The 27914-nt window shown below is 36.1% G+C and overlaps 2 protein-coding genes across 4 annotated transcripts; one reads left to right on the top strand and one right to left on the bottom strand.

The window, feature by feature from the left end:
* Positions 1 to 189: 189 nt before the first annotated feature.
* LOC141525550 (paired box protein Pax-6) lies at positions 190 to 27482 on the bottom strand. Of its 3 annotated transcripts, none has more exons than XM_074240093.1 (9): positions 25837 to 27482; positions 23018 to 23142; positions 15314 to 15479; positions 15071 to 15251; positions 11155 to 11425; positions 1690 to 1940; positions 1125 to 1387; positions 768 to 1066; positions 190 to 566 (listed from the first exon to the last, which is right to left on the bottom strand). In XM_074240093.1, exons 2-9 carry the CDS (start codon positions 23028 to 23030, stop codon positions 469 to 471), a joined length of 1542 nt encoding a protein of 513 aa, XP_074096194.1. In that variant the 5' UTR covers positions 23031 to 23142; positions 25837 to 27482; the 3' UTR covers positions 190 to 468. The 3 variants fall into 3 exon arrangements, with proteins under 3 accessions (XP_074096194.1, XP_074096196.1, XP_074096195.1); XM_074240095.1 differs by having other exon boundaries at positions 685 to 1066; positions 25837 to 27481; XM_074240094.1 differs by lacking the exon at positions 25837 to 27482 and having other exon boundaries at positions 23018 to 23481.
* Positions 6516 to 7861, top strand: LOC141525562 (uncharacterized). The gene is made up of 3 exons (XM_074240108.1): positions 6516 to 6658; positions 6716 to 7309; positions 7418 to 7861. Exons 1-3 carry the CDS (start codon positions 6653 to 6655, stop codon positions 7796 to 7798), a joined length of 981 nt encoding a protein of 326 aa, XP_074096209.1. The 5' UTR covers positions 6516 to 6652; the 3' UTR covers positions 7799 to 7861.
* Positions 27483 to 27914: the final 432 nt, after the last annotated feature.

Here is a 27914-nt window from a genome sequence, read left to right as displayed (position 1 = left end):
AATAAATTAATCAGTTACTCTTAACAACTATTTGACTAACTAATAATTTATCTATAAGAGAAATAAAATAACTGATAATTAGCTATTAACAAAATTAACGATTGTTAATGTATATATATATATATATATATATATATATATATATATATATATATATATATATATATTTTTTTTTTTTTTTTTTTTTTGTAATTAAATTTTATCAACTGTCGATGATGGTTCTATGGCTAATAACCAACTCTTGTCAGCAGTCGGTAAGAAATTCCATTACCGACTTGTCATCTGTCTCTGCTTTATCAAGACCGGTTAATTTGTCTTGTAGCGTAAATTTGATGGTAAGTCAGGTAAATTCCAACACTACCGACAAATTGTTGTAAATTAAAAAGTTTTCGGTAAGAGGGTGACTCAGTTGGTAACACAGAACGCTAATGAGTTATCAGCAATCGGTAATGTCGACAATTAATCGTATCACTGTAACCTAGGACTCCAGTACTGAGCAGCCATGTCTGGAGTAGGTTGATGACCTGGTACAGCAATTGGGACACTGACTCCAGGAGAAATGAGACCTAGAATGACAGCAAGGCCCAGGATTAGTGTTACTGGTGTAGAAGACTGGATTAAGCACTGGACTAGCAAGCATGTTAGATAAGCTGGGTCGGTCATCCATGATTGGTTATCCATTACCGATTAGCAGTGGTGATGGTAGCCGAGTCCCACGTGTGGCTAGAGCGCTAGCAGCGAGTGGAGTGAGTGCGGTAGACACTCACCGGTCGAACTGGGATTCTGGTTGTACTGGTTAAGCCCAGGCGTGTGATACGGCTGGGTGGGGCTACAGCTGGGCCTGGAGCCGTATCCTAGATGAAGAGGCTCGTAGCTTGGAGGTCTAGCTACGCCGCAAGAGTACCCGTTGTCCCGCTGATGAAGACAAGCCGCTGGACTGGGTCCAACTGTCATACCGACGGTCATTCCCATGTGGCCCATTCCTCCGCTGGTCAGCGATGACATCGACGTCGTGTGCTGCTGGCTCTGCTGGGCCATGCTGAAGTTTGACATTGACGTCATTGGGCTGCAAGATAACAAGATTAGTAATGAAGATTTAAGTTAATATTGAAGACTAGACTTACCTGTAGGAGTCAGGCATGCTGGGAATCCCCGGGTAGACGCTCGGTGCGAAGCCATGGTGGATTCTCGGGGGAGATGACGGAACTTGTGGTGGCGCCTGGGCACCCAGAATCCCCGATGGTGGTGGCGGAGTTGGTTGCCCGCCTACTAGGTTCACCGAATGACTCGTCTGCTGCTGCGTTTGCTGGGCTGTTTGATTTTCACGTCGTTGAGAGCGGAGCTTTTCATCGCGTCTCCACTTTGCGCGGCGGTTCGAAAACCAGACCTAAGTTAATTGAGATAAGGTCAATTTCTATCCTACCAACCAGGGAGAGGGATAATTTGGGCGATAATTGGAATTAGGATCAAGATTAGAGGACTTAGAATTAAGATTTGGTGCTTTAATATTAATATCAAAGTCTAGAATCAAGTCTAAACAATTTATAATTGAAATTTGAGGTTCCAATCAAGATTAAGAGGCTTAGGATCAAGATTTAGGATTTTAATCAAGCCTAGGATGAAAATCTATGGGTTAGGATTCAATAAGAGGTTAATATATAAAAAAAAAGGAAGGCCATTAAAGCTTACCTGTATCCTGGCTTCAGGCAGACCAATTTTGCCAGCAAGCCGCTCCCTAGCAAAGACATCAGGGTAGTGTGTGCGCTCAAACTCCTTCTCCAAGGCATCAAGCTGGTCGTTGGTGAAGCTGGTGCGGTTCCTCTGGAGCTTGCGTTTGAGCCTAAGCCTAGCTTGGTCGTCGTCGGCGCCAATACTACCAGCGTTGCTGTTATCGCCCCCGCTGTTGGTCTCGTCAGAGTGTCCTCCCTCCAAGTCAGCGACTGAAAATCAATCAAACAATGTAGCGTAAGAAAAAAAATGTATATTACAACTAGATGCGTACAGGATTGCAGCTACAGAGAAACCTTATCTGGAGTTTCTGGGTGAACGCGTTCGAGCGTCACTGGTTTTAGCGAGGGAGAACCGAATGAGAGAACGCAGGGGAGCTGAGGAATGGGGTGAGTTTTGTGTGTCGAGGAATGGGAAGCGATAAGATGCCTCCGTTCCCGTTTTAGCTATCGTTCATAGTCTACCCGTTCTAACAATGCGGTAATGGAAACTAGATAGCAGATTTTTAACATTGAATCACACGGTAGTTCGGCTACCTAACAGGAGTCTACTCCAACAGAGTAATCCAACTAACGACGGAAACGGGTGAGGATTAGGGAAAATTTAACCCAACAGTGTTAAATTTTGCTACGGCGCAAATGAGTTGTCTTGAGAGAGTTTAGCTACGCAAGATCTCACGACCAAGGTTTAAGCAGCAATTAAAACCCGCCATATTATAAACTTATATTGCGTTCCCAAGTTACACACTCAACTCAAATTATCTATATTGTTATTATTTACCATTAAATTTAATAAAACTTCCACTCTAGACTGATAAATACCGACGGCTGATTTTAAAGCCCAATAACTTATAATCTATGGGACTTATCTATGTGATAAAATTCTAAAAATTTCCTTGATAGGAAATTTCATTCCCGACCAAAAAGTACTAAGATAATTTTTTCCTATCTCTGATAGTTTAGCTGGAATTTAAATTCTAAAAAACCACCTCAAATGACCACCCTAAATTCGTAGGGCCAATTTCAAGTCCCTATAACTTTTGATCTTATGGGATCAAAAAGTACTGAGATGATTTTACCGTATCTCTCATTCTAACCCCCTGAAAATCGCGTTTGAAAATTGTACCTCAAAAGTCAAGGGTTTTATAATTTTGTAAGTACACCAAAAGCATAAACGGTTGGTTAAGCCGGTAAATACACTTGTATATCTACTGTTGAAAGTTCGAGACGTCTTGAAACAATAAACTCCTGAGCTTGACGATATCAACCACTTGGTAACTTTGATAATTTACGGTTGACAAGTCATGAATATACAAGTAAAAGTAAAGGGAATAAAAATATTTCAGGTATCGATTAAATGGCGTCTAAATTGGAGGTGTCGTAGTGTAACCTATAAGATTTGTATTCCCTCCCCTGTGGGTCTAGGGAGTCATTCCTATTATCCGGCATTAGCCGACCCTAATAAAAGTACCAGTTTTGTTGAATGGTACAACATAACATCTGTATCATCACCGGGTGGATGTTGTCTTTCATTGTTGCCGCCTGCATCTGTCGCCGCCATTTTGCCACGCGATGACTCGTTAACGCCCGAGTGGACTTAAAGAGGCAAAAGGGCTCGGGGGGGGGGGGACAACGACGACGGATTGTTAATCGAAAACGGTTACCGATTTTGATTGGTTAAATAAATTATCGAGGTATAATGAAGTCTATTGGGCGCCAAGTAAGCCCCTTGACTTCAGGAGCACCGTCCGACCGTTTGATGGGCATTGTTTCACGATAACCGTTAGCACGTGGGCAATTTAATCAAAATGAACTGCATTTCATAGAGGAGGGACAATCAATCAGGTTATTGTTGCCGAATAAAAGCGTTTAGCTAAGTGGTAAGTGGTAACTCCATTATAAAACTTTTCCTCCAGTCTTTTTGTGCATTTGTCACTTGACCGTGCCTCGGCGAACTCTTTGCTTTCCTTCTTGGCTTTTCTTTGTCCTTCTTCTTTGGTTCGAATACTTTTAAACTTTCACCCCAGTAGATTCGAGTGCTTTTAACACACCTTAAAATGCCCGTAGACAAGCGCCCATTACGCTCCAACGGCTTCAGACGATCTTTCCTTTTTTTTTTTTTTCTTATCTTTACTTTATTTCGACTCTCGGTAACTGTTAACCTTTTTCGTGTCAATATTTTTAACAGATCTTGCTTTTAAGGGATGCGCTCGCCTCTTTGACTCCGTCCGACGGCAACTGGCTCACCGATAGAGGGTATAATTCATTTTTTAGAGTCACAAATGCAATTTTTATGGAAACTATTTAGATAGACACCTTCATTAAGACCTAAAGTAATCTTCTAGACTCCAATACTTCAAAAATTGAACCATAGTTTTGATTTTTTAAGCTAAACATCAAGATATCCCAATTCATTCAATTCCGTCCAAACTTGAAACCTTTTGCAGAATATGAAAAATTAATTTAATGAACTAATTAATCTTCTAAATCTTTTAATAACAATCTAGAGTATAACCTTCTAGACCTTAAAATTTTCAAATCTAACCATAATTTTGATTCTAAAGCTAAAAATAAAGCGATCTTTAAGTGAAACTTCAAACCTCTATGAACTACTAATGAACCATCCGTCGTGAGATTACTTGATCTAAAACACCCAGACGGGTCACGGAGCCTTGAAGTCACCAAGACCACGGAAGTTAGAAATGACAAGCACATAACAGCAGGAGTCTTAAAGTTGATCCGGAGTAGCAAAAGATAAATTGGATAAATGAGAACGGAAATATTATAGAAATGGATTAAATGCAACCATCCATTGTATACGATCGAATACATAAGCAGCTCTTTCTAGGTAACTGAGTTTGCTGGGGTTATTACGCAATTCATTTGTAACTCGGTCTTTATATGTTCATGTTCATGTGTTTTACACACGGTTCTGCAGAGTATTTTCCCCAGCGAGGAGGAGAAGAAGAGAATAATATATAACTGCACGGTTTCCCAGCCGATAGACTCCAATCCTCTTTGCCAACAAACGCTCGAGTGAGCGAGCAGAGCAAATCTCCTTATGCGTAACTCAATCAAATTCCGCCCGTATATTTGCGAATCTATATAAATTTTTGTTATTTTGTCCTCTCATTACACATTTTTCCAAGACATTATTATTATTCTGAGAAATAGCGATGATAAAATAATAATAATTGGGAATCTCTGATTTCGTTGTCTGGAGTTGGAACGGCACAGAGGCAAATTGTCAACAATCCAGGAGCTAAATAGGCGAAACACACGACTAAGAGGACAATTATTTCCGGCTTCTTGACTCCTGCGATGTGTACCTTTACAAGTTTTGCTCGGTGCATAGTTCGCTGAGCATCCAGCCCTAACTTTCAGCCCAATTGTTACTGATATCTTAAGATACGGCTTTGTTACGAGCTCAGAGTTACTTTAAAATAATTAATTTCACATTTATTCCCACCAAAACTTGTTCAAAAATTCACAATTTTAATAGTTTCATTTCAAAGGCCCAAAATTCGTAATCTATGGGACTTATGATAAAAAACACCCAAAACCATTTTTATAGGAAATTTAATTGCCTGTCAAAAAGTACTGAGATAATTTTTCCGTATCTCTTACCATTTTGCTGTAATTTCAATTCCAAAAAAACCTCTTCCAAATGACCTTGAAACCCCAGGGTTAATTTCACTGAGCTCTAGCTCGGAACCTATGGGCCCTATAAAAAATCTTCTTAGACAATTTTTGTAATAAATTTTTTAACCTACAAGTATGTGTACGCACTTTTAGAATTCCAACACCAATAGAAGCCCGGAAAATTTGGTGTTAAATAAACCCATGAATTTTTTAACCCAAATTTAACCCAAAAGGATTCTCTAACAAATCAACCAAAGCCTTCAACGGTCGTTTAAGCTGTAAACGTGCAAATTACGTAGCATCACTTTAACACCGCTGCGCTCCCTGGTCCCCAGAGACTTATAAATAAAAATCATCACGTAGTTGGTTGCGTAATGGCCTGACAAATAAAAAGTACGAGTTAAATAAACAAATGATATCATCGAGAATCAGTTGTATTACAAAGGCTAAATATATCTTAACGCAACAAAAAAAGTTGATTCGAATGATAATGAACCGAGCTGGGCCAAGGGTTAGGTCCTTCCCTTTAATAACAGTATCCACCCTTCATAGACGATTAATCCAGTTTACACGCATCCCTCCGGGGTAATTTATTAGTCGGAATCCTCACAAACGCCCCCGGTATTCGATTACCAGGTTTAATTTAAAACTAATCCAAATTTCGCTTCTTCCAGAAAATGAAAATAAAATTTAAAAAATTCTCAACAAACTAAAAAAAAAAAAAAAAATCAGTGTGAGAAGTTTAAATTCAGCAGTAATACAGAGACAGTATCTCGCCCTTCTTTTGTCCCTTGCTCTCAACTCCGATATTGAAATGGAGTCGTTTGAGTGTTAATAATTTGCTTTGCGAAACCCTCTTTGTCGTGCCCCGGTCTTTAAAACTAAAACTTTATTCTTATTTTCCCTCTCCAGTAAATGTTTTTTAACAAAACCTACCATCTATTTTTAATATCAAATCCTCGATATTAATCCCCTCCCCTCCACAAGTCACTACTTATTACACGCACGTTATTAACGCGTGCCACGAATACTAACCCCCCCCCCCATCATCACCACCACCACTCCTAGATTGACCACCAGCAACAATTGCATAACCATGGTCCAGGAAATTCCGAAACTAATGGCCTCAATCCCATTAGAATGCCTTGGCAACCCTTGCTCATCTGGGCCTGCTTTAATTATTCCGTCCTCAATTTTCAATTGGCCAATGTCATCCGCGGGTATAAAACCCGCCAGGCGCTTCATCGAATCATCAGTTTCATCGATAGCTTCGCTGAATCAACATGAAGGTAAGTTTTCCAGTCAAGTATCTCTGGCAGGAGGATAATACCTCTGTCTTGCTTTAGGTAATCATCTTACTAGCTTGTGTTGTGGTGGTACTAGCAGAGCCACCCGTAAGGAACACCTACTACTTTGCAAAGCAGGAAGAAGCTCCTTACCCAGCTTCTGGATGGAAGCCCGAAGGAGCAGCGTTTGATCTTCCGCAGAAGCAGGTCCAGCCTGCTAAGCAATACGGAGCACCAGCTGCAGCTCCTCAGGATCAGTACGGAGCGCCAGAAAGACAACTCAGTGGACGTCCACTTGGTGGAGCCTTGAAGAGTCCTAATTCAGCTTCGCAACGTCAATACGCAGCGCCAGAGAGACAATTAAAAGCAACGCCAGTTCTGCCGTTCAGTGGCGCCTTGAAGAATCCATCCAGCCAATCTCAACGGCAATACGCTGTACCTCAGAATCAGTACGGAACACCAGCAGAACCTCAAAATTATTACGGAACACCAGCAGCTCCTGAAAATCAATACGGGACACCTACTCCAGCACCTCAAGATCACTACGGAGCTCCAGCAATCCCCCAGAATCAGTACGGAACACCTCAATACCCATCGGAATCATCAACAGTCCCGGATTACGACGAGACAACTTTCCCTACGACAGAATCCCAGGTAAGTAACAGACTAATTGATAATCCGGCGGCGTACCAAGTTCCGTTTGGTTTATTGGTATTCTGCCGACGGAAACTTTCGATGTGTCAAGGCCATTTTTGGTTACAGGCCGAGCCGGTTAACTCAGTCAATGAACTGGACGAGGTGGGAAACGTAGATGAATTGAAGCAAGGCGAGTATTTCATTGCTTTACCCGATGGAAGGCTCCAACGGGTCCAGTATGTCAGTCGCCAGGACTTAGAAGCCATGAAGTACTTCGCGAAGATCCAGGCTGAGAATGTCGAGCCGCTTCGCGGGCCAATTTACGCTTATCAGCCGCTCCAGAAGCTCCAATTTGCACCCACTAATTTGGAAGTTCAAGGAATTACCGCAAAAATTCAAGTCCCGGTTGCTGGTAAAGTTGGAGCTCCTGCCAAGGAGGTTGCGGTGCCTGTTGCTAGCTTCAGCAACTTCAACTATCCCGAGCAGAGATTTTTGATAAATTTTTAGAATTATACCTTGGATTTGATGTAATTGCATTGTAGAGATAATAAATATGAATTGACGATAGAAGGGTTATTGATTTGTGGGTTGACCGCGGAATTTGAGATATTTAATATCGAATTGTGCGGTTCCTTCCTTTCACTTGGAGCAATTAGCTGAAACTTTTTGAGAGGCGATTAAACTTGGAAACTATGTAAAGTTAGATGGTCAGAAATTGGTTTAGATGATTTCTAGGTGCGAAGGCCAATAAATAAATATCGAGAGCTGGGATTAATTTCGCGGACAAAGGACGAACCCCAAGGCGAGTGCCCAGGAGGAGGTCGATTGTCAGGACAAAAGGTATGGAAGCAAGCAGGTGGAACGGTGTTTGTTTCCAGGGAATATACCCAAGACTACGCGGGAGGTCTTCAATCATCCCCCGTTACACCAATCCTTTTTTGTTCATAGACGATCGATACTTCAAGGCTAGATTACTTTGAATATCCTTGCTTTTCTACTCACGTTTTCGAGCTTCATGCTGGAGGGATTAGTCCTGGATCAAAGCCAAATTCGCTTTGTTTTTTAGCAAGATAGAAATTTCGGATTTTTCGAGGGTTGAAAGGATTTAGAAAATTCGAGTGAAAAAAAAAAAAAAAAAAAAAAGGAATAGAAATTGATAGATTTTGTACGATATGATTGAATTGTACGGAAAAAAAAGAAGAATTTTTGAATTTGAAATGAAAAACCAAAAAAAAAAAAAAAAAAAAAACATCAAAATTTGGAATTTGGATTTTCAAATTTTTGACTGTAATTTCAAATTTAATGGTTGGATTTGGATGGAGGCTAAAGTAGGAGCAAAGAGGAAGAGAATGAAATCTTGTTGGAAGCTTTGCGATGGTTAAGAGGTCAGTTAGAGGTCAGGTTAGGTCAAAAAACGATCTAGGGATAGCTTTTATTGGAAAATTGGCCCAAATTTGGGAAAAATTTGGGAAGTTTTAATCGTAATAAAACTTGGATATTTTGTGCAGAAGACTAGTTTTAATAGAATATAAAGTAAAAGTTTGGAAAAAATGAATATTCTTGATAAAAATCTTAAAAAATGAATTCCGAAAAGTAACTTTGAAGATCTCGAGAATATTAAGTTTTAGCACTGATGGGAAAAAGATCAAAACAACGTTCAGGGCTGATGAAAGTAGAACCAGCTCGTGAGTTTCCGCTCGAAAAAAGTGACGGGAATCGATCGAAACAAAGGAACGCGGCGTAAAGAGAGGGAAGTTATGATAAATAGGTGGAACTACTCTTGGAGCTCGCCTTGAGTTCGTATGTATGTAAAGTAAAACCGCGATCTTTATCCATGTTGATCTCGCGGTCAGATAAACCCTAAGCGAGAGACAAAAGGTAAAGCTCTGATTGGCTGTAAGTTGTTGGTTAGACAAGCGAAGTCAGTTCTCGAGGGAATGTACCGAGGACGCACGCGAGTTATGCATGAGTTAAGCCTCAATACATGTTGATAGCTCGTGATGGCTCGTGATGCCGCGGTTGGCTGCAATCGTAACTCGATACTTGCTGGGAGGTCACTGGAGATTGACGAGCGATAATTCTACTCGGTGTGACTGGACGCCAGCAAACGTTGATGCAGGATGACAGCCCACTGACCTGGGAATCCTGGTATGCTTTTCTGACACTCGTATGAGAACCCAGAAGCATCTTCAATCTTGAATATGATCACATCATGCTTTCAATCGTTGTGATCATGGTCATAGTAATAACAATTATGATCATATTTATATTCTAAGTCATAACTATGGCATAATTATGATCATTACGATGCTTGTGACGATGGTCATGATCATTATGACCATGGTCATCATCATCATCATCATCATCATGATTATAACTTTAGTTATAATGATTATGACCATAATTATGATCATTGTGACCATACTATGACCATAATTGTGATCATCGTGACCATATTTATTGTAATTTGATCAATATTCGTGATTTTAGCGCTATTAACGCTACTTTTTCCGAAAAAATTAATAGCAAAGGACTCTCTAACGATATTTTATTGATGATGTTGCTATCTAGAAATTCGATAGTGATACTTTTAACCGGAAATTTGATATCGACCCTGTTTAGAGGATTTACATTGAATAGCAATGGATTTTTGATGACTAAATGATGAAAATTCTAATAAAACAATATTTTTTTATCGTAGCATCAAACAATAATATCCCTGATGGAAAGGGTTGGATATTATCAATATCGACACTTTGTTGTTGTCGCCGACAAAAGGACCCCGGAACAATGGCGTCCCTCTGGGTCAGGTATTGTAGCTTTTATGGCCTCAAAAAGCGGAACCTATGATTAAATGGATCTTCATTCTTATCAATCCAGGGTAGGCTCAGTCACTAGTAAGTTTCTACCTCATATTTACAATTCGTATGTGTATATATATATATATATATATATATATCAACATATGAACATTCTTTCGTTTATACAAACGCATTGTCTAGTCACTCTCTGTTGTGAATTTTTCTCTGTTCTTCTGGATGACAATGACTCGACGTCTTTTTGTCAACAACCTGATAGAGGTCTCAGCGCTCGGTGATACAATGGTAAAATACAACACGCTGTATCGTGAAAAAAGGTTGATTCATAGATTTTTAAGATGACTTTAAACAAAAGATATGCAATGCTCGAGCTCAATCGTGAGACCATTGAAAAAAAAAATGCCGACAAGGTACCGATTTATGAAAATTATTATTATTATTATTATTTATATAACCATTATGACCATGGTCATAATGACCCTGATCATGGTTATTACGATCATTATGACCAGAATTATGATCCTGATCATGATTATTATGACCATAATTATGGTCATAGTAGGGTCATAATGATCATAGTTATGGTCATAATCATAATGATCATGACTAATGTCACAATGATTCATAATTATGATCATAATAATAATCAAAACTTTTTTTCCTCAACACCATCCCTACCCTCTCCAATATAACTTCTATCCCCTCTCTGTTTAAAATATCATCATCCTTCCCCTTGCCACCTGAAAATTCCTAAAATTCCAACCCTCAAAGCCCATAAAACTGTATCCCAGCCCACAAAATTGATAATTCCATGTATCTTTCCCCGGGGGCTCGCTCAGAAAGAGCTATCCCATAAGCAACCCTCGGAAATAATCAAAGCCCGGGGGCTCGCGTGCGGTTGATCCTTTGAAACAGTAGCCTTGTCTTCGCCAGGCGTACCCGCAAGTGTTAAACAATCCCGATAAACATATATTTTTCCCCGGGAATATCACCAAAAGCGTTTGATCTCAACTATTAGCATGAATATTGGAATTAGCAACGTACCTTTCTTTTGGAGGATATCCTGCTCGGGCGGAAGCGCACAGTGACTGGGGCTGATGCTGGGCTGGAGGGACGGAAAGGGGCTGCCAGGTCCAGCAGGATACCAGGGATTGGGCCTGGGCCAGCTGCCCTGGCCGTTGAGGAGCCTCAGCTTGTCGTAAACGCTGTCCGGTTGGCTGACCGGGACTCCGGATTGATGATGCTGGTGGTGCTGCTGCTGGCGCTGCTCTTTCTGGGCTGCGAGGTTCCTCAGCACCCTATTGATCGACGAGACCTGAAACAGAACCAGTCTTATGATTAGCAGAGTGTTAATTAATCAGCTGGATTGGATTGAATGTCTGTTGATGATTTCCCTGGGGAGGAAGATCATCATCATCAGCTAATTGATGGAGCAGGAGTGTGGGAGTCGCAAGAGTGGGGCTGAGCCCAACAATGGCTCCCAAGTGGGCCCTTTGGTGACATTCCGTGAGCTACTCAGCTTTGTCAAAGGCCTGACGTTGATGTGACGCTGATATTGTTCAGGTAATTGACAAGCTCTAGCTCGAGGACCCAAGCTAGATTTTTTTTAGATCGTCAACGGGAAATGACAGCTCTGCGGGCTTCAAGGACTCCCACAGCCAATTCCAACGATTTTTATACGAGCAGACGTGAGTGTAACTAGATACCAATCTCATGGGCACAACCAAGTTTAATATATATATATATATATATATATATATATATATATATATATATATATATATATATATATATATATATATATCGATTAGCATTTACAGTAAGAGTATTTTATGTGATGCTTCAGTTGTTGTCATAATATTGCGCCAGACCGTGCAGCTACTTCCGGGGGTGGGTGACTTCCGTAGGGAGTTTACGGTGGATTAATATAAGTGTTTTTATAGCTAGGGTTTATTAAGAATAAGAGAAGTTAGGCACACACGTGCGGGAATTTATTCAAGCTGGATTCAGTTGTAATTTCGCGCAGATTATTCTGACACGTGGCTTTATGATAGGCAGGTAGGGAAACTTGGAAATTCATCGATTTTAGATCACATTTTAATTTAATCCAAAAATTTGCTAAAATAAAGTCTTGGTTTTTTTTTTTTTTTTTCAATGGTGCAAACACGATAACTTGGAAAATAATTTATGGATTTTTTTTAAATTCCGTGGAAGTTTGTTGTGTTGGGTTCTTAAAGGCCCCATTGAGTTTGAAATAGATTGGCTAAGTAGTTTTTTGAGAAAATCGCAAAATAAAATGTAAAATTCCCTAATTTTTTGGATATACCAAAAACGGAAATTTTAAACTGACGATAACTTGGAAAATATTGAAGATAGAAAAAAATTTTTCCTACAAAAGTTGTAGGTCTCTAGAGATTCCCTATAAAAAAGGTCTCTTTGATGTTTAACCTCAGACCAATAGTTTCCTCAAAAATGGTATTCCAAACCTTAAAAAAAAATCTTGTTTTTCGTATTTCGTATTTCGGAAAATTTCTTAATAAAAGTGACAAATGGGATGATTTTGAGCAGAAGGATAAAAATGAGAATCACTGGTAGCATCTGCGACATTTGTTGTTGTCGTTGTTGTCGGTAGATCTTCATAAACAAAATTTTTATCTAAATTCAGCTATGGAGGATAGGAGCAACCGCAACAATGGGTGATGGATAAAATGGATGGGCACAGAAAGCCAAGGCGAGTGAATTGTTGGGTCTAAGCTCGAAAGGAAGCTGGGGTGGTTTTATCGGTGTGAGGACTCTATATACTCCTTAGTAAACTGGGTGTGGGTTGGAGACACCCGGGCATCCCATCATCCTACCGTCCCACCGTAAATCAATGCACCCCCAAGATATCCCGAGAAAGAGACCGACCCTTGTGAGCAGACCTTCAATCGACGAGGACAGAGTTTCTCTCCCTGAGAGTAAGGAGGGCGTTAGTAGACGTCCGGCTACTGCATTATGTATTTTCCAGCCTCTTTCATTCAGCTATCTCAACTTTTACTGGTCTAAGATCATTGTCTTTTTTTCGCTGCTTTAATCAGCGATCATGCCACCTCGACAATGCTGCCCCTAACTCTTCAAGGGCTGAATAAATCCATGGTGTCACTGCTTACAAAAAGTATGTCGTCATGCCGAGGGTTTTACGCTAATGTTCCAAAAGCAATTTTCATTACCGAAAATAATTTTTTTTTTTTTTTTTTTCTTTAAATACGATTTTCAGGGAAAATATCAGTCTGAGGTGAAAATTTATAAAAACCTTTCTTATAGAGAATCTAAAGGGCAACAACTTTTGTTTCAAATATTTTTCTCTATCTTCAATATTTTCCAAGTTATCGTCAGTTCAAAAGTTCCGTTTTTAATATCCAAAAATTAGCGAGTCCGACAGACTATTTTGCGATTTTCTCAAAAACTACTTAACCAATCAACTTCAAACTCAATAGGGCCCTTCAGGACATAAAATAACAAACTTCTACGGAAATTAAAAAAAAATTCATAAATTATTTTCCAAGTTATCGTGTTTGCACTATTGAAAAAAAAAAAAAAAAAAAAAAAAATAAAACAAAATCAATGATAATTAAATTATCAAAGATTTGACAGCCGCCTAAATATTTAGTAGCTCTGTCCTCTTTCAGAATAATGAAAAAGTAAAGATTCCTCAGTATCAGAGCGAGCTCTTCTCGGAGCATTCAATTTTATGGCATTACAATAACGGGGGTAATGTCTAGAATAATGAAATTTCCCAACCTCTACCAGAAATATGTTTCATTTCGCGTTTTCTCATTTCGATTCTATTATAATTATTATTATTTTTATCTTATTCGCTTTCCGATTGAAAATATTCTCGAAATTATAGAATCCAAACCAGAGGATGAGATTTGTGAGATGACCTCACAACTAACAAAGAGAGCCAGCTAAAGTTTTAAGCGGAAATGAGTAAAGGGTGTCGAAAAAGGATCAAAGGCGTCGTAATCCAACTGGAAGCTACTTGAGCGCGGCTTTTCCAACAATCTGTTTTGCGGTTAAGATTAACCATTTGTTAATGGCCCGTGTAATCGGTTTAAATCAAACCTATTGATATCTAGGCTTAGTTAAATCTTTAAGCTATTGATAAAAAAAAAAAAAAAAAAAAAAAAAAAAAAGTGTGTCTAGGTTCTACGCGCCGGTTATTGTTTTTCATGTCAAAGATGGCGATTACACAGCGTCGCCATTAGGCAAGAGGGTAAGAATTTAAGATACCCGGATTTTAGGGTAAGACTGAGGGGACGCGACCCTCTTACACTTTGAGCCAACCGTTTATTGGACGCATGCAAATATCCATGGCAACGGGTGCGTTACAAAAATACTCATGCATACCATTACCGTCGCGATTATCCCGGTAATGGCTCAGGTGAATTTCATTTCAGATTTCTATGGAAACTATTGGTCTACGCTCAAAAAATCCTAAATATTTTTTATAGAGAATTTCAAGAGCTACAACATTTATTCGAACCATTTTTTTTTTTTTTTTTAAATCCTCATACTTTAGAAGATATCGCGAATTTAAAAGCGCGAAAACTGAGCGCAGGATAAACGCCAAGGAAAAAATCAAAATTTGAGTTTTTTTTTGGAAACTGCTTTTTGGATTTTGTTCTAATTTTATGGGGTCCTTTGGGGAGGATATATAAAGCAATTCTAGTGAGAATTATACGAATTAATTAATTAGTTTATGAGTTATCGGCATTATTATGTAGAAATACGAAAAACGTGATTTTTTTTTTTTTTTAAGTTTGAATCTGATTTAAGAGCAAACTGTTGATCTAAATTAAAAAGTCATAAGGACCTTTTTTATAGAAAGTATCGAGGACAACAACTTTTGTCTAAAACATTTTTTCGAATTTTCAAAATAAAAAAAAATTTTTTTTTTTTTTTTTATTTTTGTACTTACGCTAGGGATGTTGTCGTTTGTGCAAACGCCTTCCTGAAGTAATCTATCCCGGATTTCCCAAGCAAATATCGAAGGACACTCGCTTTTGTACAGAGAAATTTTCCCGACAACTTCCGCGGTCGCGACTCGCGGTTTGCTGCCACCGATCGCTCGCGGACGGATGGACCCAGTCTCGTAGTATCTGAAACACGTAAATAATTTATAAATTATTGATGTAGAGCTTGGAGAACCTCGTGGACTTACCTGCCGAGAATTTTAGACACGCAGCCATTGCTGACCTGGAGGATCCGCGAAATATCACAAGGACGGGCTCCTGAGTGAGCTAGCTCGACTATTTTCTGGCGGGTTGAGTCCGGTAGCGGTCGGCCTCCGACGAAGACGCCGCCCAATTGATTCACTCCGCTGTGGCCTGAAATTTAATTTCTTTTAGAGCTGAATTCAAAAGGTTCCTTAAAAATGTTATAAAGCTTAGTTTTAATAATATTGGAGACAAATCTATTGATTAATTTACGAGTTAAAGCGTTATACGAAAAACGTGATTTTTTTGAAGGTTTTAAATGCGATTTTTAAGGAAACTATTGGTCTAAATTAAAAAGCCAAAAGGACCTTTCTTGTAGAGGGTAAGAAGACCTACAACTTTTGTAGGAAAAAAAAATTTTTTTTTTTTTTTAAGAAAAAATTCAAAAATAAAAAAAGCCACCCCTAAAAACAGCAAAAAGAAGTTAACTAAAATTTATAGGGTGTCAAAAAAATATGATAATTCATTTGGTAGGTTTCTTTCATCACAATAGCTTCGGTATTTTTCATCGGGTCGATTAACTGTCGCCCTCAACCTTTTTCTTGGCTCTTTTTCAGCCAGATAACTTTTACTCATTGTTCATTGTGTACGTGACACCCCGCGCTCATAAAAAATTCGGGAGATCTAATCTTGAGATCCAGAATTAGAATCAGAAAAATAAAAATAAAAATAAACATCTGAAGTTATTAACATGAGCTAAATTTTCAGAGGGGGGATGGATATGTGTGTGTGTGTGTGTGTGTGTGTGTGTGTGTTCAATCGCCCGTGAAGAAAGAACGATAAATTGTTCGAAAAATGACATCGATTTCTATTGGGACGTGAATCATGTCACCTTTTTTGTCGCTCCAAAAGTGTATTTATATTTATAATAAATACCAGAGTGTTAAATGCCCCGTTGAGGATTTTGAAAGCTGTTGATACTTTTATACACCTCGTTAAAGTCCTCGAGGGCCCTTGAGCGGCTATTTTACCACCCAATAGACGAACAACTGATATCTAGGCCGTTTAAAAAAAAAAAAAAAAAAAAAAAAAAAAAAAAAAAAAAAAAAAAAAAAACCCTCTCTATAAACTTTCATTCTATGTAACGTTATAAAATATTATTTTATATATAACTAAAAATAAGGTGTAAAAAAATCTAATCGAGGTTGATTAAACTCGTTACTCTGCATGAGATACTCCAGTATAAATAGCCTATCGATAAGTTTTTTTCTAGTAGATAAGAAAAACATTATGCTTGCCACCCTAAAGACTATTTTTAGATTACAGGGAGGAAAATTTGCGCCACTCTGGGAATCGATTGGCCCGATTGATTTTTTATTTTGTCAGGCCCTAGAGGACCTTACAAAGGTTGCTCATACTGAAATTAAAAAAAAATTCATTGATAAGTCTACGAGTTATCACAATTAATGTGGGAATAATGGAAACAATTTTTTTTTTTTTTTAATTTTGAACCCGATTTGCGAGCAAACTATTGGTCTAAATCAAAAAGTCATAAGGATCTTTCTTGTAAAGGATCAGGAGATCTACAACTTTTGTTTGAAACTTTTTTTTGTATCTTCAAATTTTTAATTTCCCGCCAAAAAACTTGAAAAATTTTCAAAAATTTTCTGCGAATTTAAATTTGCCATTTTCTAGAAAACTATTTTGTGGATCGACTTTAAATTTTGTAGGGCCCTTGGGGACCTTGAATAACAAATTTCAGCCAAGAATAAAAAGAATTCATTAATTAGTTTATAAGTTATCGTCATTATTAATGCAGTTATACGAAAAACAATATTTTTTTTTTTAATTTTGAACTCGATTTTCTAGCAAACTACTGATTTAAATAAAAAATTCATAGAGATCTTTCTTGTAGAGAGTCACAAGATCTACAACTTTTGTTTGAAACTTTTTTTTTGAATCTTCAAATTTTAATTTTTTCAAAATTCCAAAAAAAAAATTTTGGAATTGAAAAATGGTAAAAAAAAAATATTCTAATTGAGATTTCAGTAAAACGTAAGCTCTGATCCTTACCGGGAAGCAGAAAACAGTTATTAAGTAAAAAAAAAAAGGAGGTCTGAATCGGAGCAGACACCCGCCGAGTGACATGACGAGGGTTTTATTGTTAATTTTAGTCACGATAGATCCACTCAACAAAACTACTCATCTCTGTTAGCTGGCTGACCAACCAGGTGAATGAATATCTCTGAAGCGCGGAAGCACTTGGGTATTTTTTGTCCGTAATTCTCAAGTTGTTGAGCGATTTAAAAGAGAATTGACCGAACAGCGCTCAGTGAATGAACCAACAATATCTTATGGAATCATAATAGTGATATTGTTGAGGCCGTGTTTTCAAAATGGATTGGTATGTCTATAGATCTAGATATTGTTGGGGTGTGTGTCTGACCGGGATTACAATAACCGAGTATTTGTTGCTGTTTGTATCCAATTCACCGCTTTGACCTTTTTTCTCTTGTTAGCTTCTTTGGATTCAGCGGGGGGACGACCATTATGGAGATCTATTTACTTCAATGTTTAACTATATTAATTTTTATGATACATAACAAGGTCCTGAGTTGATTTCGAGAAATTCGCTAAATCCGCAAAAATGGCAATTCTATGATTGAATTTAGAAAAATTTTAACTTTCTAAATATTGAAAATAGAAAAAAATGTTTCCTACAATCATTGTTGGTTTTTTGATTTCCTACAAAAAAGGTTTCTTTGATGTTTTAGCTCAGACCAATAGTTTTCTCAAAAAATGCATTCAAAACCTTCAAAAAAATCGCGTTTTTCGTATAACGCATTAACTCGTAAACTAATCGATATATTTGTATCGTTTCTTGGTAAAAGTAAGCTTTATAACTCCACCAAGGATCTTAAAGACAAGATTCTAATTGAGCCTTCATTAAAACGAGAAATAATACAAACGACAAAGATGTTTATCGGTAAACAATCGTTAAGCGTCGCAGGTATTTGAGAATAGAATTAAATTAGTATCCAAGCTGGCATAACTTGAGATTGGACGTTTATGTGTGTACACGTTATGTCTAAAGTGTAAGTACATATACTGTTAAGACTGGGGTTGGCAAATTGGCAGCAGCAGCAGCAGCAGCGGCAGAGGCGGCGGACGTGGTCTCTAAAGCGGACCGGACAAAGAGCTCGTAAACGCGTTATTCCACGCCAACGGATCTGTCAGAGCCGCTTCTACGGGTAAGCTACGTGGAAAAGGTCTGTCCATACAGCCCCCTTCCCCCCTCCCCCTCAAGCACATTATGCTATTCTTACAACTATTTTTCCGAGAGATGGAATATTTATCTCAAACCAGGAGATTAAAAGTTAGGTTACTTTTTTACAGTGATTACGCGGCTGATGATTAGACAAGGTGACGTTTTACGAAAGAAATTTCCGATTATTTGAGATCCTACAAGTGTCTGTTTTCAAATCATCGTTTTCTTTTGGAAAGTAATTTTAGGAATTTGTTTTTTGGAACTACTTGCCAGATCGACGCTAAATTATGTTAGGTCCTTTGCACTGATATAAAGCTTACTTTTATTAATAATCAAGACAAATCTATTGATTAGTTTACGAATTAACAGGTTATACGAAAAACAAGATTTTTTTCAAAGTTTGGAAGCAATTTTTGAGAAAACTATTGGTCTGGGACAAAAAGTCATAAGGACCTTTTTTATAAAGGACCTTCAGATCTATAACTTTTATAAGAAATATTTTTCTCTATCATCAATATTTTCCAAGTTATAGCCAGTTCAAAAATTCCATTTTTGGTATCCAAAAAATTAGGGAATTTTACATTTTATTTTGCGATTTTCTCAAAAATTACTTTGCGGATCAACTGCAAACTCAATAGGGCCTTTAAGGACCCAACACAACAAACTTCCACGGAATTAAAAAAAAATCCATAAATTATTTTCCAAGTTATCGTGTTTGCACCATTGAAAAAAAAAAAAAAAAAACCAAGACTTTATTTTAGCAAATTCTCAGGGTTGTATTTAAAATTGAGCGAAAAGAGTAAGATACTTATAAAATAAACCGAAAAAGGAATCAGTGGTGAATATATATATATATATATAAAAAAAAAAAACCGAAAATTATTGTTTACGAGTTCCTCGACAATGAAAACAGTTTGTCGGGGTTGTTATGTACATTAATAAAGGTACAATCTCATATAAGCGATCACAAGGTGCGCTTTACAATGCTAAAGTCCTAATGTCATTGTGGCCGCGCTGCGGGGATGTCCAGGCCCGAAGTAATGCATCCAGTCTATATATTCTTACCTCAGTATTGGGACTCGGTTCCCATGGGCCCGAATTAGGCCCACAAATATTAAACTCCGCAGGACAACTCAGTAATTAAAACAGCTATCATGGGAAAATAAATGTTTTTTTTTTTTTTTTTATTTTTTAAGAGGGGATAGCGATGTCGAATTCGACTGCTAAATAAAGATATCTAAAATCACGAGAAATATTTACCCTATAGGGGGTTGCGCTATTGAAAATGCAACATCCATTATTACAATAAGATCGATGTAATCTTCGGCTACTATTTGTAGGGGAAAATTAGACCGACAGTTGTACTTTTACCCCTCAACTATTTGTGTAATCTCGGAACTAAATCCGTCATTTGTCACAATATTTTGTTGCGCTGATTTTTTTGCCAACGGATTTCATTTTTTTTGGGACCTATGGATTACTTAAAAATAGCTAAAAATTATTTAGATTGTCAAATCTTTGATAATTTAATCGTTAATTTTTTTTTTTTTTTTTTTTTTTTTTTTAACAGTACAAACACGATAACTTGGAAAATAATTTATGGATTTTTTTTTTAAATTCCGTAAAAATTTGTTATATTAGGGTCCTTAAGAGCCCTATTGAGTTTGAAGTTGATTTTTGAGAAAATCGCAAAATAAAATGTGTAAAATCCAATAATTTTTGGATTTCAAAAAAGGGAATTTTTGAACTGGCTATAACTTGAAAAATATTCAAGATAGGGAAAAATGTTTTATACAAAAGTTGTAGCCCTTTAGCTTCCCTACAAAAAAAATTTTTATAAATTTTCACCTCAGACTGATATTTTCCCCGAAAATCGTATTTAAAGAAAAAAAAAAAAAGTGCGCGAAAATACAATTTTCCGGTTTTTAGAAATTTATAATGATAATTTATGAATTAATTGACCAATTTTGATCATTTTAGGTATCAGTGATGAAATCAGAAGATTAGTTTTTGAAAAAATTAAACGAAAAAAGAGTTTACAAGAAAGCAGAGTGTATTTTTCCTTTGGTAGTGAAAAACAGATAAAATTAAAGGAAAAAGGTGGATGTATCGAAAATGTTTTTTGTTTTAAAACGTTGTCTTGGTAAACGTGTCTTGAACATCCCTTCTATACTATATACTATGTATGCAAGACTCTGGCTTACGAGGGGCATGAAAAGAGGCACGAGGTGCCCGGGGGAGCGTCGGAGGACGAGGATGAGGCGTTCTGTTTGAAGAGGAAATTTTACAGTCGGATGCACCACCGATTCCGGGAGAGCGAGCCGGCGACTCTCTTTCTCTCCAGATCCGTATCTTTTAAAAAATAAATATAAAACAAAAAATGAAAACGTTAAAAAATTCCTCATCATCGAATCAATACCACGAAACAAAGCGATAAAATTCTAAAAGACGGCCATGCTTGCTTTTGGACACTTTATATTTTTTAGAGTCCTTGCGAAAGTTATGTATATTACTTTCATCAGAATTTATTATAATCTAATAATTATTATATAAGTTATCGAGGTCTAAATACCGTAAAATCGTATTTTCTCTCATTTTTTTACTTTTAACGCGATTTGCAGGAAAAATATCGATCTGAGGTAAAAAGTTATTATTATCTTTTTTATAGAGGACCTAAAGGGCAACAACTTTTGTTTAAACATTTTTTTCATACGTCTAATAGTTTACGAGATATCTTAATTTAATAGCCGCTATAAATTAGATCCAAAAATTTGGGATTTTTTTTTGAAAACTGTCTTTTGGATTCGGTTTTAATTTAATAGGTCCCTTTGCCCTTTGGTCTAGATTACCTTTACTGAGAATTAAAAAGATTCGTTAATTAATTTACGAGTTAGAGCGAAATAATAAAAACGAGATTTTTTTGAAAGTTTTGAATGCGATTTTTGAGGATAATAATGGCCTAGGATAAAAATTCAAAAGAACCTTTTTTGTTGAGAATTAAGAGACCAACAACTTTTGTAGGAAACATTTTTCTCTAAATTCAAAATTTTAAAATTCAATTTTTTTACTAAAATTAAAAATTAATTGAATAAGAGGCAAGAGAGCGACTAGATCAAAAGGGCCTTGCAGACGAAAATTTCTTATCATGTCTGTGACACTTTGGCTGTCTTTAATGTTCTTCTCGAGTTCCTTGTAATTGTACTTGTATATGTTTATACATACCCTTTTTTTGAACCCCTATGGAGTTTGCTGGTAAGCTCTAAAGAGTGTTTTTCGCGGCGACTTTCAACGAGTAAAAGTATAAAATAGTCTCACGTTAAATATATGTATACATGTAGTTGTGAGCGTGTGTAACGGTGTGGGTAAGCAAAAGAGAATGGGGGTGCGATGCTCTGAAGCATAAGACGCCGACGTTCTTTAGTCAGGGGGTTACTACTCGCTCTATATCATTCGGTATTCAAAAACGATCAATGCCCTGAGATTTTATCTTCCACGATATTAAATTTTCTATTCTGAATTTACAACAAATTTTTGATTGTAGAATTTTTTTTTTTAAATTACACATTTTTATAAAAATTATAGGTTATACACAAAAAATGTTCGAATGTTTTTTGTAGGGTATTTCAAGAGCTACAACTTTTATCTGAAACATTTTTTTTTATCTTCAATAGTTTACTCAAAATCATGAGTTAAAATGTGCAAAAAAATTAGAGTAAAAATAAAACTTGGAAAAAATCAAAATTTGTAATTTTTTTTGGAAACTGTCTTTTGGATTTTGTTTTAATTTTATAGAGCTCTCTGAAAAGAGTATATAAAGTAATTTTAGTGATAATTATCCGAATTAATTTATTAATTTTTGAGTTATCGCATTATTAATAAGGAAATAATAAAAACAAGATTTTTTTTAAGGTTATGAATGCGATTTTTGAGGAAACTATTAGTCTGGGAAAAAAGTCATAAGGACCTTTTTTATTGAAGATCTAAAGACCAACAACTTTTGTAGGAACCATTTTCTTTCTATCTTCAAATTTTTTAAACTCCAAAAATAGCAAAAAATTGAATTTTTTTAGTTTTTGGACTTTTAACGCGATTTGCACGCTATCTATCGGTCTAAGATCAAAAAGTAGATATTGATTTTGTAGGAAATTTTCTTAGCTTCAAGATTCAGTAATAATATTTCAGAAAATATTTTATTTTCATGGAGAAAAAAATTTTTGAATATCCAAAAATGGAGAAAAATTGTATTTTTTCAGTTTTTGGGCTTTGAACGCGATTTGCACGCAAACTAAAAGTCTGAGGTGAAAATTCAATGACGCTTTTTTTGTAGGAAATTTTCTTAGCTTCAAGATTCAGTAATAAAATTTTAAAAAATATATTTTTTTAAAGAAGTTAAAAGGAAGAAATATAAAAAAAAAAAAAAAAAAAAAAAAAAATGTCATACCTTTGTGTGCCATATCGTCAGCGGTAACAGAGGCCAAAAGGCCGGTGGCGCCCGGCCATGGAGCGACCGCAGCGCTGAGTTGCTGCGAAGGCAGAATCTTCGGGCCTTTATAACGTCGTTAATATCTGCGCAAAAGATTAGCATACATAAATAATAACCGAAAATTACACAATAATTCGTTATCAAATTCAAAATCAGGTCAGGTAAATTTCTTTAGTTGGTTTTAATAATTCTATAAAAGTAATTTAATGCAGATTCGAAATATTTTCGCCAACTGCGTCAACAGTATATGTACACGACCGAACAAATCTTGCGTAACGCTCAAGAGCGCCCGACATTTAGAGCAAGTTCAACGAACTTATTTGCTTAAAAAACAAACCCGAACTTTATTTGTTGTTTCCCCTGCTAATTAAAGAAATAATTTTTATTTATTTTGTTTCAAAGATGAGATTGTTTTCAAGAGTCGCAATTTACTCCATTAACTCAAAGTCTACATATATATATATATATATATATATATATATATATATATATATATATATATATATATATATATATTTGTATATTTGTATATTTGTGTGAATGTGTTTACAAACGTGCTCCCTTTTAATGCACCACAGCACCTTCATTGATACTCTTTCAACACACAACACTCTCTAGTATGCTACATGCCATGGATTTCCGACTCCGACCGAGTGCGATAATTAGTCATAAGAGTGTCTCAATATAAATTTTATTGTCGTGAATTATTTCATCATACTCTTTTCTTATCACCAAAATCAATACCTTGATTCATATTATATTTTTATTCTTTTATAATAAAATATTTAACTTGCTGGTTTAAGATTTTTCAAGGATTCTTACTGACTATTGCGAAATATTTCGTTAAAAATAATATTTAAAAAAAAAAATTATTAGGGAAGCAATTTTTCTATCCTGGGAAATTATAAATTAATTTTTCGGAAAAATACTCCTGATTTTTTTAATAAAAAAAATTATTAGAAATTTTCATTTGAAGAAAAACTACTAGTGATTTTTTCATCGGAAGAAACTACTAGGAATTTTCATGGATAGAAAAACTACTAGGAATTTTTTTCATACAAAGAAAAACTACTAGGAATATTTATATAATAAAAAAGCTACTAGTAATTTTTTCCGAAAAAAACTAAAATACATTTTCCCTAGTTAAAACTACTAGTCATTTTCCTAATTAATGAAACTACTAATTTTGTTATCAAGAAAAACAACTCTTTATTTTCCTACAGAAAGAAACTACTCCGTATTTTCTGTTGAAAAAAAAAAAAAATTACTAGTTACTTGACTTTAAAGAAAAACTATTAGTAATTTTTCTTTAAACGAAAACTATTAGTGATTTTTTTTTAAAAGAAAAACTACTAGGAATTTTCTCCTATAAGGAAAACTACTAGTAATTTTTCTTGAAAGAAAAACTACTAGTTATTTTCTTTTAGATGCAATTTACTAGTAATTTTCTTTTAAAAGAAGAACTACCAGTAATTTTCCTACCAAAAAAAATTACTATTAATTTTCTTTAAAAGGAAAACTACTAGTAATTTTCCTACCAAGAAAAACTAAAAATTTTCCAACAAAAAAAAGTTTTTCTTTAAAAAAATATGCAATTTTAAACTATTCCACCTAAAAACTGATCCTTTAAAAATTTTCCCGTCAATATAAGCCCGGAAAATCGATTACCCGTAAAACTTTCTCTGAAAACAAAGCCTTGAAGGCGGCAAACACGTTATTATTCCCTCTAACACACCCCGTAAATAGGCTGGAAGACAAATAAAAGTGCAGGTAGTTGAGTGTAAGTCTCGTCGACAATTACAGAGGAACAACAAGAGTCTACAAGCTACAAGCTACAAGCTACTGAAACCCGTTAATTACGCCCTTCCTTTCTATCTACATTATCCAAAGGGTGTACAATGTTTTGCAATTCTCAGATAAAAGACCACCCTTGAGTGTGTCGAAAAATTAGTATAGTAGGTACTTAATTACCGCGATTAATTTCCGGTGAATGACGAATGTTCCAGTTGGGAGGTGTAGCTTTTTGTTCGTAGGCTGGAGGAAGAAAGAGTAGATGAGGAAAATGGAGATTTTAAATCAAATGAAAAGGGATATGTGTTAAATCGAGTCTTGTAAACAGGGATCCTGTTTGCGCTCACTCGAGCATAATCCCGTGGTAATCCTCTCTGGTTAGTATACATGCCAAACATTCACTCTGCCGGGATTTATTAATGTTACTGTTGTCATGTTCAATGCTAATATTAATACTAACGATGCTTTTTTTTTTTTTTTTTTTTTTTTTTTTTTTTTAAAGAAAAAAAAATTTTTTCAAGGAATGTTTTTTTAAAATTTTATTCGATAAAAAATTAAAAAAAAAATTATTTTTTTAATTTTTTGTCTAAATTAAAATTTAAAAAAGGTTCAAAAAAATTATTTTAAAAATTTTGTAAAAATACAAATTTCAAATTTTGTTTTTTCCGAAAATGACCTTGTATCTCGAGAACTATTGACATTTTTAAAGATACAAGCTCATCCCGACATTACAATCATCAAGACCTTTAATTTGAGTACCCACATTAATTTTTCATATATTTTATATATTTATATATATGTATATATGTATATATGAAAAATGCATGTGGGTACTCAAATGAAAGCTCTCGATGAGAGTAACATCAGGATGAGCTTATATCGCTAAAAACTCCTTTTTTTACCAAAAAAAAAAAAATTTACCTTCAAAAATAAAATTTGATTTTTTAAAAAAAAAAAAAAAAAAAAAAAAAAAAAATTGAACTTACCAATCCCGTAACTCCGTGTCGAAAAAAAAGATCCAAAATCACAAAATCACTGAACGTGAGATCACAAGTTTAAACTTAGGCACCAAAAAATAAAAAATAAAACACTAAAACTAGCTAATAGGCTAAAAAATAAAAAAAATCCTGGAGCTGCGTCCGAAGAAATTATGACGAGCGTGAGTACCGTCGGGAGCGGAGTCGCGTGTCGTTTTGGCGCGTACACATCGGGATTATATCTCGCGAGTAAACTAAACTTGAATTTTCCCCCCTCCAGGTTGTAACACACGAGACACGAGGCTTGTGCGTCCTCTCTCTCTCTCTCTGAGAAGAGGTAAGGGTGGGGAGAGGAGCCAGCGCGCCAATCAGAGCCGCAGAGCGGCCCCCTCCAGCGCAAAGAGGCGGTCCCCCCTCCCGAGTTGCCGTGAGTCGTGACATCATCGATTGTGAATGGCTAGAATGGTTATTCGTGCGGAAGCGACTCTCGGGGGCGCTCGTTCCGCGGGATTGTGTGAGTTTGTATATGTATATAAATATTATAGGGACGCTAGAAGTGTAGGGGCGAAGGGAACTCTGGAGTATAAGGGTCGGAGCGTCGAGGAGTTCGCAAGCGCAACAGAATTATTGCTCAAGTTATATGTTGTTATATTAAGATATACATTTATTTTAACTATCCCGAGCTGCTCCTACTACTAACTACTAGTTTCACTTTGTCATTGTCTTAACAGGATTTATTTATCTACTTGTTGATATTTGCTTATAGAATTCCGCTGCTGATAATGCTAGATTGGATTTTTTTATTAGAAATCTTTCGAAAGAATACGTAGGAGTGCAAGTTTTTAGAGAATTTATCGAGGAATTGGCTCCAAAGCTCGGAACTTTGGTTCTTGGATAGAACAGAAGGTGTATACTGAATTTGAAGTCAATTGAATGATTAGATCCCAAGAAAATGGGAAAATTCAAGTTCTAGAATATTTCTTATGGAAACTACAAATTTTTAGTGATAGTTTTCTAGAAAACTACTTGATAAATCAGTTTAAAAGTTTGGAACTTTGGTTCTTAGGTGGAACAGAAGGTATGGACTTAATTTGAAGTCAATCTGATGATTAGATTCCCGGAAAATGCAAAAATTCCAGTTCTAGAATGAACCCTCCGAATTTTCAAACTTGCGATTTTCTCGGGGCCTACTAAAAATATTAATTCCAAATTTTGGAAGTTTATTTTGTAGATATTACAAAAGCTACATGATAAATTTGAAGTTGATGTGAAGCTTAATTCCTTAAAAATCCTCATTACCTCCAAAAACAAAGTAAGCCCCTATAATTGGCATTTATTTCCTTTCATCTAAGTACTATCTAGTCACGCGTTTCTTCACTAAGGGTGACGAACTACGGTAGAGTGCCCGTGACTCACCGTGACACCCTCCAAGTGTTATCCATTTAAAAATATCAAAATAATAACCATATTTCCGAAAAGTAAAGTTGCTTTTCTCTCCCCCCACCCCTTATCTATATTTTATTTTCTTTTTATCCGTCTCTATCTCTATCTCGGCTTTAGGGTACTCACGTTGTGGAAGTAACGCGTTTCGATTTTGCATTAGCTCACCAACGCGTAAATCCAGCCAAGGTCAAGTCACCTTACATATATATATATATAGGCTTTGCTAAAAAAAAAAAATAAACTATCTTATCAATTTTAGGCTGCTAGTGATTATCAAAGTCTGGTTATTATGTAAAACAATTGCGTAATGCAAATAGTAAATTTAAATTATGTCAAAATTTACACAGTTGTGTAAATTACCATAAATAATTCATTTTTTATTATACCAAAAAAAAAAACAGTTTATTTTTTTAGGTTAATTCGTGTTATTTTATCGCTAAAATTATTTAGAACTACCTAAAAAGTACATAGATAACTAGCTAAAAAATTAATAAGTAGGCGTGGCTTGTAGAGGGTAGGCGGGGCTTCAAGCCCCGCCCCCCTCCCCTGAGCTCTCATTGGTCTTTTCCCCCGCTTCGAGAAAAAGGTGGGGGGGGGGCTGTGACGTCACTCGTGCAACAGGCGGCCAAACATCAAAAGTATTT

This window comes from Cotesia typhae, unplaced genomic scaffold (assembly GCF_013202065.1).
Source record: "Cotesia typhae breed Kobodo isofemale line unplaced genomic scaffold, CoteBio_Ctyphae contig_26, whole genome shotgun sequence".
NCBI classification, from domain to species: Eukaryota; Metazoa; Arthropoda; class Insecta; order Hymenoptera; family Braconidae; genus Cotesia; species Cotesia typhae.
This window is presented reverse-complemented; position numbering and strand designations above follow the sequence as displayed.